Source organism: Mauremys mutica, chromosome 2 (assembly GCF_020497125.1).
Source record: "Mauremys mutica isolate MM-2020 ecotype Southern chromosome 2, ASM2049712v1, whole genome shotgun sequence".
NCBI classification, from domain to species: Eukaryota; Metazoa; Chordata; order Testudines; family Geoemydidae; genus Mauremys; species Mauremys mutica.
The window spans coordinates 291,665,071-291,679,704 of NC_059073.1; the positions used below are offsets into that span (position 1 = coordinate 291,665,071).

Here is a 14,634-nt window from a genome sequence, read left to right on the forward strand (position 1 = left end):
CATTCAGAGAACGTTTTACTGTTCTGACTGGACTTTCTCTGCCCTGTGCTGATGGGCTGTTTGCACCAACCCTCCCTCTAGTCTCTTTAGCTCAGGTTCACGCCACATCTGCTCCTCTTACTCTCTGCTTCCCCTCCCCTGTCCCTCTCACCCCCCTTCCCATTTTGCTGATCACCTTCTAACTAAACCCACCCAACAACAAAACCACGGCACTAACATGCCATGTGCTGCCATCACATTGGTCACTCTGCTGGTGTGTTCTATCCCTTCCCCATCCTGTGCCTGCCTGGGGGAGGGACTGTCTACTACTCTGAGTCTGTACAGCACCTAGCACAATGGGGCCCCATTCTTGGCTTGTCCTTCGGTGCCACTTGTAATAAACACGAGTAGTCATTTGCAGTAAATCCTGCACATACCAGACTCCCACAAAACCAAACGGCTTTGAGTCTGACGCTGACCGTGCAAAGACGCATTCTGAGGGGCAGGTTTGGTCTTTGTCATGGGCGGTACGTAATGGAGGCCCAAATCTCATGCCACCAGTGGGGCAGCAGTGGAATTGAGGCCCCCAGAAAAATCTCCTGCCACAGCCACAGGGCAAGAGGCGCTCTCACTGCCTGTTGTGGCCCTGGGGCCGTGGCAGGGGCACAGAGCTTTTCTGGTCTTTGGGCAGCTTGAGTTAAGGAGCGAGTGGGGGCAGGGCCTGGGTGGAATGGGGGCAGGGCCTGGGGGGAAGGGGCGGAATGGGGTCGGATTATGGTGGGGCCGTAGGCAGAAGGGGCGGAATGGGGAAGAGGCTCAGGGCTTGGAGCTCCGGCCAGGGCAGAGCTCTCAGCCCCCTTCGCACCCACCCCAGCCAGGGCCATTGTGGGGAGGGGCTGAGAGCAGCAAGTGGGGACGCAGCCTTGGCCAGAAGAGGTGGGGCAGGGTCTAGCCTCCCCAGGGGGAAGCTTCACCCGCTGCCCATCATCTTTGTGATCAGGCCACAACCCTGTATCAACACCAATCCTAGTAGGCCAGGACCTCCTCATTGAAACAAACACAGAATATCACGAGGGCTATTGGGGCTGTTTCTCCACAGCCTTCTCCCTTGGGTAGCTACTCACCCCTGTAGGTGTAAAGCAGCCCATAAATCCCTGGTTATGTCACTGCCATAGGGAAGATTTTCATGAGTGGAGAAAGACACCTGATCAAAGGAGAGGGAACAGCTGTTTTACATGTCAACTCACCTAAGCTGCTCTTTGGCTTTCTTGGCTTTAACTTTCTTCCCGCCGGGTTTGGATAAAGGAACAACTCCAATCCCGAAGCCCTGTCCATCCACTTCCCCCACTAGATGGCCCTCTGCATCAACCAGGCCTGCCTGAAAACAGAGGGGGCTGAAGATGTGAATACAGAAGTATTAGCCCTGCCGATGTCCAGCTTGTGAGAACTAAATACTCTGCTCAGAGGGGTAAGTCTGTCCAATTCCTTAATCTAAATCCAGATTCACCTCATGGCATCTTGGTGGAAAAAATCATCTTAAAGGTGAACCGAGAAGCAAAAAAGCCCTTGGAATTATTTTCAGATTCATGTGCTGAGTGTTCCCACTAACTAGGTTTGGAGGAAGTACGGACTTACATCACAGAAATAGGTTTAAACTAACGTTTAAAATTTCTTCCCCACGCATTTATTAAATCCTACTGTATTTTCTGTTTCTTTGATGATATCCCAGAATGCTTCATTCCGACACCTCACAAATACCAGAAATCTCACTGTAATCATGGTATCGCTAATAATATCAGAGAACGACGCACTCTGGGTTATCTTCATTCAACGACGGCGGAGTTTGCAAGAGGATTTCATAAGTAAAATCTGATTTCTGTCAGTGTCTCAACAGCACAGCTAAATGGCCCGTTCAGCACCGAAATCTGCTTAAGTGGTGCAGCTCTATTGACTTGTAGCAGCTCTGTTCTTCTGTCATCCCCATCACCATGGTAGCTCAGGGCCTTGGCTTTCAATGGTTCCTCTCAAGTAGTGTAGGAAGAATTTGAGGCAGAAGGTCAGTCCCAGAGCCCTACCTTCTGAGCAGCAGTAATGGCTGCAAAGTCACTTTTGTCTATCAGGGTGTATTTGTTTCGTAGTCTGGCTTCCACTTCCTGTTCCTGTTGGCTGGAGAGAGATAACTGCCCTTTTCATTGTGCTCAAGAGAAAATTTCATACAGCCCCAAACTCATCAGTGTGTCACACTTCAAAAGAAAGCCGTGTCTAATATCAGCCCTATGTCTACCTCTGCTCTCCATTCCTCCTACTCCCCCTCCTGCTTCATGCACTCTTCCCAAGCCGCTCTCCTTCATGCACCTGTTCTGACCTCCTTCTATTTTCTTCTTTTCACCCTTTTCCCACGTTGTCCCTTAGGCCTGGAAATCTCTTCTGTTAAGGCACGTATACATTTCACTAGCTTTTGAAATATTTTAGGGAGCTTTTTTTATGGCCCAAATAACACGACTCCACAGTAGTTTAGCCCTGGAGGGTGGAACCACCATAAGACCTGATCTTCATGCTTTATTTTAGCCCCATAATAGGATTCCCTGAGGCACAAAATCCATGCAAAACACCAACACATGGATCTGGACCAGTCTGGATTCCTGTGGAACAGGAATGCCCACCCGGTGACATAGCACAGACTTGCCACTTCCCTCCTCAAAGCCCAAATCTTCCTGCAGTGACATCATGTTACTTTTGTAACTGTAGCATCCGACCCCTCCTGATCAGACACCAGAGCACACTTAACCAATTCATGGAGCCCATCATCCAAGGACCAGCCTCATGATCTATAGGTGCCACTGGGTTAGCCAGCAGCAGCTTCCCCCTGACCAAGCCATCAGGAGTTGAGCTGAGCATCTCACAACTACAACTTATTCTCTGCATATTCTATAACGACATCACCAGTGGTGTCATGACACTGTGCTGTGCTGTCACAGACAGACGCTTGCTTGGTGGAGAGTTTCTAAATCTCCTTATCCAATGCACACACCCTGGCTACAATACCTTACCTTAAAATCACTTTGAACTGGTTAAATACCTCTTGGATTTGCCTGATGTTCATTATCTGAGGAAGAGATACGTACATTGAAGATATAATGGGAGACAGATCACATTCACTACGGTCACATTCACTGTGCAATGTTTAAAAAACTTGCTCTGTAAGGCTGGTTCAAATACTATAGAATCCCAGGGCCCCCTTCTCTAGCCTTAGGATACAGATAACTCAACCCTTGTATCCTGCACTGGGAAAATCAGGCCCCATGTGGCTATGACCATCACTCATTGTTCATGCTTCTTAAGTGGGCTTTAAGAACAGAGGAATCTATCCGATAGGCTGAGGCAGGTGCCAGCTGTGCAGGTATCCTGTACGACCCCAGAGGTCAGGAACCGTTAGCCAATTATCAGCCAAAGTGTAACACACAACATTACGCAGGAGGCAGGCCATGCCGCTCTCTCCTCACTCACACGCTGCTAAGTCTATCTGAAGTACGTATCTGGTTCCCAGCGCCAGAGCATCTGAGCCCCTCACAAGCTTTAATGCAGTGCTATTATCCCCATTGTACAGACTAAGGCCCAGATCAGTCAATAGAAGTTAGGAGCTTAAATGCCTTTGCGGATCTGGGCTTAAGGCACTTACACGAGGTCATACATAGACTCTGGGACTTAGATCTCCCAAGTCCTAGGCGAGTGGCCTAACCACTGGACCATCCTTCCTCTCTAGGAAGTCTTGAAGTACATTCTCCCCACTCCCAGAGATGCATCCTTCCTGCTAAAAGATTCCATAACCCCACTAAGGACATGTTTCCCTATAAGAAACTCCTTAGTCCTTCCCTGCTCCTACTTAGGCTGACCATCCCTAACCCTAAAAGATTCCCTGGATTCCACAAAAGCCAACTCTCCCCAACCCCCATCAGCTGCAGAAAAATGTTCTGGGACCTTTGAGGGTGGGAGAAAAGCAAAGAGTAGAGAGACGGGACTGTAGTGCCCCAGAAGTTCCCCTCTCCCAGAAAAGGTGGAACACTTTTTGAACAATACTTTGGGAACACATCTCTTTGCCAGAAACTGGGAGTGGATGACAGGGATGGATCACTTGATGATTACCTGTTCTGTTCATTCCCTCTGGGGCACCTGGCATTGGCCATTGTTGGAAGACAGGGTACTGAGCTAGATGGTCTGACCCAGTGTGGTTGCTCTTACGTTCTTATGACATGGTTTTACCCAGATGGAGAATTCTGACACTGTCTTTTTAAGGAAGTTCAAAGCAGACCATCCCACTGAGTTTGAGGCCAGGTGGAAGCCTCCTAGAACTTCCTACTCACTGAAGGGGAGATAAGAATGAGAGAAGGCAGGTGTCCAGAGTTTCCCTGTAAATACCAGGGAAGTGTTCAAAAAGTTAGTGCCACCTTTAATTCTAAATTCAGTTCCTCCACAAACTGATTTCATTCCCTCTAGCTGAAAGAGCCTGGAATCCAGCCAAATATAACCAGCTGAACAAGTTGTACAAGCCCCTGTCAGTTAGGTAGCTACTCACATCAATATCGTCTGTGGCTCCTTCTAGGTACCTGCGGACTTGAGAGTTAATCTCTGCTATCTGGATTTCATTCAGAGGGTCATAATTCACCAGAGAGCGGTTGACCTAGGGATGAAAAGCTGAACAGCTGAAGTGCAACAATTTACAATGAGCTGGACGAATGCTAGCCTGACGGTCAGCTGGCTGTGCTCTGCCTTGCCATGGCAGGTTTAATTCTTTTCTTCTCATCCTGTAGACTGGCTGGGCGCTGGACTCTGGAGTTGGCTGGGAGCAGTGCACTCCCTGCCTCTCCCTTCTGAGCAAATTAAGGACAGGCACTGATGGGTTTGGAAAGGCTATGCTGTCTGGCATCCAGGACTCTGCGGGTTAATGACTATGACATGGAACCTTGTGGAATGGGAAATTAACAAGATGGAAAACTGGTGGGGACCCCTCAGAACTCTGTCTAAACTCAAAGGACTCCACAGGGACACAGTGGGAAAGCAAAAGCTTGACAAGCATGGATATAACTGATCGTAGAGATAAATTAAAATCAAGATAAAGCACCCACTAAGATCCCCAGCAAGATGGCTTAGAGAGAAAGCACAGGCAGCAATTAACGGCTGCAGCCTGTTCCTTACCAAGCTGTCATGCATGGCTAGTTCCTGCTTCAGAAGAACAATCTCCTTCTCCAGATTCTTGACCATCCGCTAGCAGGAAAACAAAAAGATGCCAAGTGACCAAGTGCTACTAGAGAAAGAACTGTCCAAAGCCACTTCAGATTGGCTGCTGGCATGGGTGTAGTTTGGTGGGGGGCAGGGGAGGTGTTGCCCCAAGCCTGAGGCAGGCATGGAATTTGCCTCCCCATTGGCTTGACTGGAGCTGTCCCCCACAAATATAGGCGTCAAACTAAACCTATGGCTGCTGAATAAAATCTCAGCTGTGTAGCAGCTCCCAGAGAATTCACTGCTGGGTTACATCACTGAAATAGTGAGTGAGTGATCTGGAAATCACTTGGCCTTAGTATAGCTTCCAGCAGGCAGCCTCCTTTGCTGTGTCTTGGAGCCACCCTCTGTAAAGTCACATTAAGCTTTCGAAGGGAAAGTCACCTGTTTATCTAGTCAATGCTTCGCCGATCTGATGCCCCCATACCGTGGTCTTTCTGGATTACATGGCATTATTTTGAAAACAGAAGGCACAGAGCCCCAGTGCTGCTTTCACTGATGGCAATGCCAGTTTCGCCACTGACTTTAACAGGAATGCATTATGCTAGCGGATTCACACAGCATACTTGAGACCTGCATGTCTCCCTAATCTGGACTATTTTAAAGCTTTGGCTATTGAGGGGGCAATTCCCATTGAAACTCAGTGAGAATTAATTGCCAAACTGCCCTTTGTGCCTTTGCAAAGCTCCCACTTAGCATCCACATGTAATAGTCTCATTAAATACATTTCAGTTCGTTTCCACTCAGTTCATCACACAGCAAAAGAAAGGGAGCTGAACGGGAAAAGACAGTTTGTTGCACAGTCCACAGCCTCGTCTGAAAACTCTTGGCGGAAGCTGCACTATATGGTTCTCTGCTTCCACCTACTGTAGACAGACGCGTGAAATCGGACAGTACAGTACAGCAAGGTTTTCTCCTGCCACGTGTGTTGTGCAGCAGTGGTTCCCATAGTGTGGTCCATTGGAGCACTTGCTGGTGGTCTGAGGAGAACTGGTTGGACACAAAATGCCAAGTCTCCTCCCTATTTTAAAGTGCATTAAAAGAAGCTAAAAGATATCGATTATTTTTCTAACGTTACTTTTCCATGTGAATAATTGCTGTCGTTGTTGCAGGGATGTTGTGTGACCAGCCATGGGAAAGGAGGTGGTCTGCAGAGTATCAGATAGGACTGGAGATGATCCTCTCAGTGGGAGGGAAGGTGTCCATGAGAGAGTTTCTCTATTAAGCTGTGATACACATGATGACGAAGCTTGGGAAGTGTTGTCTTAATTTTTCCTGGATCTGAGAAAAAGAACCTTCTTCCTTCCATTTCCCCTCAAAAATATACATACCTCTGGGTCGTATTTCTCATTGATGGCTGGCTCCGTTGTGACCCATTTCATTCTGGTAGCAAAACGGAGAGAGGACAGCTGAAAAACATTACAGTTTGCCTATCAACCAGGAAGCGAGTTTGGGTCACCAGACCAGACTCAAAAACCTTTGCTATTTTAATACTATAGGATCCCAGAAGCTAGACATGGAAAAGCTGTATCATTGTAGACCACCATTCTACACTATCCTCATTCCAGGAGTAGGTCTTCTAGTGCCCGGTTGCTTCTAGATGATTATTCATCTTTAGATGATGACTCTAGATGGAAGCAGCAAAGAATCCTGTGGCACCTTATAGACTAACAGAAGTTTTGCAGCATGAGCTTTCGTGGGTGAATACCCACTTCTTCGGACTGCTTGCATCCGAAGAAGTGGGTATTCACCCACGAAAGCTCATGCTGCAAAACTTCTGTTAGTCTATAAGGTGCCACAGGATTCTTTGCTGCTTCTACAGAACCAGACTAACACGGCTACCCCTCTGATACTTGACTCTAGATGGTAAATTCTTCAGGGTGGGGACTGTCCTTTCTGTTATATGTGTGTACAATGGGACTGGGGCCTGTAGGTGTCACCACAGCACAAATAATAAATAACAATAATGATGCCCAATAGCAGAGAAGATTGTATGATAGGTCATTTAGTTTCAAAAAACATCTGCTAGTTAACTCCTTCCCTGGTAAACTGCAGAATTCTTCCCTTCAATACTTTACGGTAGTGTTTTGTTCGGCCCAATTTTAAATGACTCCAGCAATGAGGCTACCACCAACTTCCTGTGGAGAATTATTCCAAAGCTTAAGTGATCTCACCATGAGGAGGTTATTGCTGGTACTAACATAGCAAATTGTTTGTGTAGTTGCTACCAAGGACCAAATTCAGCCCTGGCATAGAGTGGGATAGCTAAGGCCCTATGGAAATCACAATTTCACAGACTGAGCGGAAATCACAAAATTAGCCCATTAACGTGATTTTTCCATCAGTGGGGAGATGGAAGCAGGCATCTGCGTGCTGGTCTCGTGCATTGTGTGGCTCACAGTGCGTGGCAGCGTCCCATTGGAGCAGCAGTTCGGGGGGACGTGGCAGCCAGCTTTATGTGAGGCACAGTAGCCAGCGCCACTGCCATTTGGAACATGAATAACTGCGACCTCAGCGGGGGGGTGGAAGCAGGCATCCATGCATGCCAGTCTTGTGTTCTGTGTGGCTTGTAGGGCGTGTTCCAAGCAGTGGCCACACTGGCTACTGTGCCTCACATAAAACCAGCTGCCACGTCCCCCCAGCAGCTGCTCTGACATGACATTGACGTGTGCCAGGCATCACACTGAGCATAAGACCAGAGCACAAATGCCCATTTCTTCCTCCCCACTGAGGCCACAGCTGCTTGTGTTCCAAGTGGTGGCAGCGCCAGCTACTGTGCCTCACATGCCCCCGCACCCCACTGCTCTTCCAATGTGATGCTGCTGCGCACTACCAGTTGCACTGAGCACAAGACTGGCGTGCAGAGATGCTCACTTTTGCCTCCACACCATTGGAAAAATTGCAGCACTTCACGAGGGACTCGGCTGCCAGGCATATTCTATGAAAATCAACACTTCATGCGTGGCACTACTGGGCATTTTCAAAAAAAGATCTCGGATTATCACAGGGCCTTAAGTATAACTATTGACTTCACTGTGTCCTGTACAGTTCCACACCCATTGTTGGAAAGGTACAAAGAATAATAATACATAATGAAACTATGCATGCTTAGATCCAGGCTGAATTTGGCCTTGAGTATTTATCTGGGCGAGTCTCATTTTCCCCTTGGAAGATTAGCATCCTCGATGGCTTATGTGGCCACAAAATGGCCTTAGCAGACTGGAAAAACTAGCCCCATATAGTTCCCACCATGCTGCATTTGATGCAATGTCAAGTGATTTCATTGACTTGCATGACTTCTTCGGATGCAAGTCATCCGAAGAAGTGGGTATTCACCCACGAAAGCTCATGCTGCAAAAACATCTGTTAGTCTATAAGGTGCCACAGGATTCTTTGCTGCTTCATTGACTTCAACATGATACTTCCTTGGACCTCAAACTACGGTGCTGTGCATGCTACAATTTAATCATGGTTATTGCTAGCATGATTCTGACTGTAGCGCAGACAGGACCGAAATATCTTTAAATGAAGGACATCATTTCTGAAGGAACTCTCTCCACTTAGAGGTTTCAGAGTGGTAGCCGTGTTAGTCTGTATCAGCAAAAACTGACCCCCTACTTGGTAAGGCAACTCCCATCTTTTCATGTACTATGTGTGTGTGTATATATATATATTATATATATATATATATATACACCTGCTACTGTATTTTCCATTGCATGCATCTGATGAAGTGGGTTCTAGCCCATGAAAGCTTATGCCCAAATCAATTTGTCAGTCTCTAAGGTGCCACAAGGACTCCTCATTGTTTCTCTACTTACAGTCTCCTCTATCTGAGCAGCTTCACCATAGATATTTGCCACCAGGACTGTATTGCAGTTTCCCCCTGAAAAAGACAGCAAGGGGGAGGAATGTGACTTCCTCTGTGTTGGGTTCCTTCCTGGAGAATTTTACATTCTGTAGTGAGTGAAGAATGAAAGACACAGCACGACTACAATGAACATAGCTAGTTTGTAATTTTTCCTCCAAGGAAACAGGAAGGGTTATCAGTGGTGACCATGAAAGATAATGTTCATAAGCATGGTGGTATGGAATGAGTTAAGGGAATAGCCAATGTTCTGGCTCCAGCCTTTTGAGTTAGTGTGACGTATGCGGCAATGCAAACTGTAAATGGTTGGAGTGGGGTAAAAGCTGAAAGATGGGATTTTAAAAGTGCTCAGTGTTGGCCTCTAATCCAATGAAATCAGAGGGAGGAACAGGATTGGGCCAATGCTGAGAGCTTTGAAATTCCAACCTAAATTTGTATGATTTCAGTTCCTTACTGCCGACATCTACAGCCTGTCTTCAGTTACTTTCTCTATTCAGACCGTGTCATACAGTGTTGTTAAAGTGGATACCTGTCCTACAGATTCCAGATGTAATACAATTTTTTCATTTGTCATGTTTGCCCAGGTCCTGATCATCCTCAACTCCTGCAGGACTCAATGAGAGTTGATAGCACCTGCAGGATCAGAACTTTGAAAGGACTGTGGTGTGTTTTTAAAGTATTCTCAGCTGAGAAAAGTTTAGTAAAGTTTCTACTCGCTTGATCAGTGTGAAGCTTGTGTGTACGTATGCCTGATGTTTCATTAGGGTAAGAAAAACAGAAACCACTGCTAATTTTTCATGTTAGACTATTAACCGAGGGCTTGTCTCCACAGTGATTTAGCGCATGGCCAGCCAGGGCATGAATCTATCATGCCGCGCACTAACTGGCCATATGGACAATGCTACAGCACACTGTAAATTCAGTAGTGCGCTTTGACATACTGCTGTTTGACGTGGGTGCACATCATTGAGATGTTGAGTGATCTGGAAATTATTTTGCCTTGGTTTAGCTTGAAATCACAGGAGGTCAAAGTACACTATGGAACTGTTAGTGTGTTATAACAGGGTCCACAGTCCCAGTTAGTCACAGCAAGCTAGTGCACTCTGGCTGGCCATGTATGAAATCACTGTGTAGACAAGCCGTCAGATTGAGTGAGCGTGTTTGGTCGTGGCTTGATCTCCCCATGAGAACCGAAACCCAAGATATTTTCTTGTCCCTCTGTTCCGATTCCAGGTCCTTACCTAATGAATCCTTAAGGGCATGGGTGAGCTTGCTCTGCCGGAAGGGGACGTGGTCCCTCTTACGATCAGCCAGTGCAATGATCGCTTGCTCAAGGAATGACAACGATTTGTTGATATATGTGGCTTCTTTCAGAACCTGCCCCTCGGACTGCAAGAAAGACCAAAAGGCAAAAAGTTTCCACATGCATCTTTCTGGTTGAACTGCGAAAAAGAGTGTGTCCCTGACTGGGCTTACAGCTCTGATTGAAGTGGAGGATAAATGAGATGATGAGTCCAACACAGATTAATTATGAGATTCTAGATCCTGAAGGGCTTTCTACAATTTGAGAGCAAGTTCTTCAGGGCTATGATCTGGCAATAACAGGTCTGCCAGAATATTGGCTTTCCTAGTTCTGAAAGGGGAAATCCTCCCTTTGTCACAAGGCTGCCTGGGGATTTCTTGCTCAACACAATACAGTTGTATATCACAGGGGAGCACTGAAGGTTTAAGTTGTTCCCTATTCTTCCAGAAAGGCGATTGCATCAGTCTCCATAGTATCACCAGAAGCAGAAGGATTTTTGCTTTCAGTGCAGTTGCAGAATGAAGCTGAATTACAAAGAGTTCCCAATAAGGCGGATGGCTCAGGCTCTTGCCTAGACTGAGCAATGACATTGTTGGAAGGAATGATTGAGCAGGAGACAGTTGCATGGAGGATGATGTTTGCACATTTGGACTTGATAAAAAGCTATTACAGCTACTGAAGATAACCAAGCATCCTCTGATGCTTTCGTGGGGTTGAGCTTTGTCATGGCTCCTCCTATCTACTGACCAGGGGGTTGATTCCTGTGTCAAGCATAGATTTTGAAAAATCTACAGCTCCTCATGTGCAACTGTGGTAAGGGGATGCTGACACATACTTAAGGATTAACAACTGAAGAGTATATCTAACACCAGAATCAAGCCCCTTCTCGTCCCTGACACCAAATTCCCAGAAACAAGCTAGAATAAAATTCCGTTGGCTAAAGCAGAAATATAAATTATGTTCACTATCAGCCTCCTTTAGAGGTAAATGTTGAATGTGGCAGAAAGGGAATTCAGTTTTGCTGGTTCCATTAACTGTAGTGGGAAAGTCCTCTGACTCTACAGGCATCACTTTAACAACTGGACCCATCTCTTAGAGAGCAAACATTTTTTCCCATCTGCTTACCCCAGTCTTCCCCAGTCTCTCTGAACCTGCCAGATCCACTAGGTTAATTTTTGAAGCAGTGTATTTGGCATCTGACAAAATTCTGGAATGAGACTGAGAAAAAAATTGTTTTTAACATTACACACAACTGAAGTAGAGTACACATTTAAATTCTAAAGACCCCTAGATTTCTGAGCCCCCAGGAAACCTGCCAGCGGACTTACCTCAATATAGATAGTGAATATGCAATGGGACCTGGATGAATTTTTATTCAGAGTATGTTCACCTATTATTCTGTTGGTCTCACCCTGAAAATGAAGTCAAAATTGAGGACATTATTTTTATTAAGAAATAAAATAAATACTAGTCGAATAAATGTGAAAGGAAGACTATTAAAGTCACAGCTAAATAAACAATGCTTGTATCTTCAATATGTAGAGATCATAATAAAATTGGTCACTTATCCACAGCCTTCTATCTGAGGCGCTCCCAACATCTGTCTGTGGTAGGCATTTCTAGCATGGCTCTCAAAGCACATTACAAATATTCCGCTCATGAAGACAGGTAAGGGATCCCTACTTATCTGTCATACTGCTTCTCTGAACATTCCATATTAACTGGATTCCCATCCTTGGGGCTCAGGTTCCTAATGTGAAAGGGGCCAGAGCTCCCCTAACCCTCAAAAAATGTGGCCCTTTGAGGAACAGGCAGGCAAGACTTAGTGCGTCCATGCCTGCTTCCGTTCCTTGATAAGCATGAGGCAAAGATCTCCCCTAAATGTAATAGACACCCAAGATTACTTATAGGATAGGAAGGGACCACAAGAAAATGAATCAGTCATTGAAAATGATGCTGTGACAGTCTGTGATGGCTGCAATTCTGACAGGGAGTGTCACAGTGGAGCATGGTTAGAAAGGAACTGAAGTTCTAGAGGGCACCACTAAGGCACCTGTAGTGGGTCTCAAAAGGCGGCTGGCCTACCTGTGTCTCAAAGCCTTTGAGAACTAGAGGAGTTCCGCCCTGCCTCATGGTAAGGAGTCAACACCCCAAAACAGGAACCCAGTCAAGTTGGTGTCTTTAGAAAAATGTTCTTATCCCTCAAGTATCAGAGGGGTAGCCATGTTAGTCTGGATCTGTAAAAAGCGACAAAGAGTCCTGTGGCACCTTACAGACTAACGGAAGTATTGGAGCATAAGCTTTTGTGAGTGAATACCCACTTCGTCAGACGCAGCATCTGACAAAGTGGGTATTCACCCATGAAAGCTCATGCTCCAATATTTCCGTTAGTCTATAAGGTGCCACAGGACTCTTTGTCATTCTTATCCCTGTTTTACAGATAAGGAAATGGAAGCACAGAGAGCAAAGGACAATTTTTTCAAAACTCAGCTTCCCTTCTTGCAGCCACAATTTGCAGCCACAAATCACTGTGTGCTGTTTAGATCATTTTGATGTCTATGTGCCTAGTTATTTCCAAAAACTGCTCTGGCATTTCTCCTGACTCTCAGGTCTTGTTCAGTGGTTTGAACATTGGCCTGCTAAACCCAGCGTTATGAGCTCAATTCTTGAGGGGGCCACTTAGGGATCTGGGGCAAAAATTTGTCTGGGGATTGGTCCTGCTTTGAGCAGGGGTTTGGACTAGATGACCTCCTGAGGTCCCTTCCAAGCCTGATATTCTATGATATGTCTCCCATTCTAGAAATCAAGAAAGTTATTAGTTACCCAGCCTGAGCTTTTTCAGAACACCTGAACATAGGCTCAGCAATTAGAAAGCAAAAAAAGGAAGGGTTTAAAAGGGCTTGTCAGTTATTGGTGAAACATGCTTTCTAGATAGGGAGCAAACTATTCAACTTCCTCTCGTCTAAGCTAAGGCCCCTATGTGTGAAATTGGTGCACATGTATGTATGACTCCTAGTTTCACCTGCCCAGCTGAGTGTCCCCTCTGTATGACTGACTAGATGTAGGCATGCCATGACTGCCCCATCTGTCTGTAGAAAGTGTCAGTGGTAGGTGTCTTCGCTTGGTATGGGAGAGTGTTGACCCAGCCAGGACAGCTGGCAAGCAGTTTTTCAAAAAGGAAAGACAACACAGTTCAGACAATGGTTCTGCTAACTAGGATACCTTACAGACTATCCTTTGCACTCTGTTTAAGCTGCTCAATGACTTCCTAAATGAGATCACCAGCACACTGGAAACAAGCCAGCTTGCACTCCCAATCCTGGGCTGCTCCAGGGCTAGAGAGGCCCCCAGCATAATTTAGACAACCCTGGGCCCTGTCTGTTACAGCAGCCTCCCTGACCTGCCCTATGGGCCCTAGTGCTGCCTGGAATCTCCACAGCACTGTGTGATGCAGCCCCATCCCAGACACACCCCTTCCACCTCCAGCCTCACCCCAGCGCTGCCCATATACCAGGACTTGCAAGGGGGTTCTCGGACTGCAGCCGTATGCTTTTTTCCACAGTATCTGCACCAGGGGAACCCTCCCTGGCAGGAACCAGGGGTTTTATGCCAGGGCTGGCGAAGAAGTGACGCTCTCACCCATGACTTCCCATCTTCTGCTTTAACCCCAGACAACTTTTCTTTCCTCAGCTAAATCAGCAAAAATAAACATAAAAAATAAGAATGAGAAATAATAGCGAGTCATTGTTTTAACTTGCCTCAAACAGGAGATTTAAAGCATCTTCCTCGTGGCTGGCTGGATGCATAGATAAGCCCTTCACAAAGACACCCTGTGGGTACTCCACTACAGCCATGTGAGTGTCACCGGACATGTCATGAGGCATAGTGGAGAGAAGGTCGAAGAGAGTCTCGTTGTAGATTTCCAGGTAGGACATTCGGACAGTGATGGACTGATCGATGCGTTCTTCAACTGCCCTGAACACCTGCACAGATCATATGCTTGTCAATGACAGTCTGAGTTCACAAACAAGGTTCCTATCAATTTGTTGCTTTTCAGGATGTGACTCACTATAAAACAGTCAGTCAGTATATGGCACACTCTCAGCAGGACTGCGGCGGCTCTAATAAGATTTTCAAAATTATTCTGGTTTTGAAAATATTATACCTTTAAAGGGACACTGTCAAGGGTAGGAAGCCTAAAACAAGA

The 14,634-nt window shown here is 46.3% G+C and overlaps 1 protein-coding gene across 3 annotated transcripts in view; it reads right to left on the reverse strand.

Annotated features, from left to right (window-relative positions):
* KIF9 (kinesin family member 9) overlaps positions 1–14,634 on the reverse strand; it is a 37,865-nt gene that overhangs the window by 16,495 nt on the left and 6,736 nt on the right. For all 3 annotated transcript variants that reach the window (XM_045005340.1, XM_045005338.1, XM_045005337.1), the window contains 11 exons: positions 14,186–14,410; positions 11,756–11,839; positions 11,553–11,645; positions 10,366–10,513; positions 9,078–9,142; positions 6,588–6,665; positions 5,173–5,241; positions 4,553–4,657; positions 3,030–3,085; positions 2,055–2,145; positions 1,227–1,357 (listed from right to left, as the gene is read on the reverse strand). In XM_045005340.1, coding sequence (XP_044861275.1) covers positions 1,227–1,357; positions 2,055–2,145; positions 3,030–3,085; positions 4,553–4,657; positions 5,173–5,241; positions 6,588–6,665; positions 9,078–9,142; positions 10,366–10,513; positions 11,553–11,645; positions 11,756–11,839; positions 14,186–14,410 — 1,145 coding nt within the window. The remainder of the gene's footprint in view (positions 1–1,226; positions 1,358–2,054; positions 2,146–3,029; positions 3,086–4,552; positions 4,658–5,172; positions 5,242–6,587; positions 6,666–9,077; positions 9,143–10,365; positions 10,514–11,552; positions 11,646–11,755; positions 11,840–14,185; positions 14,411–14,634) is intronic.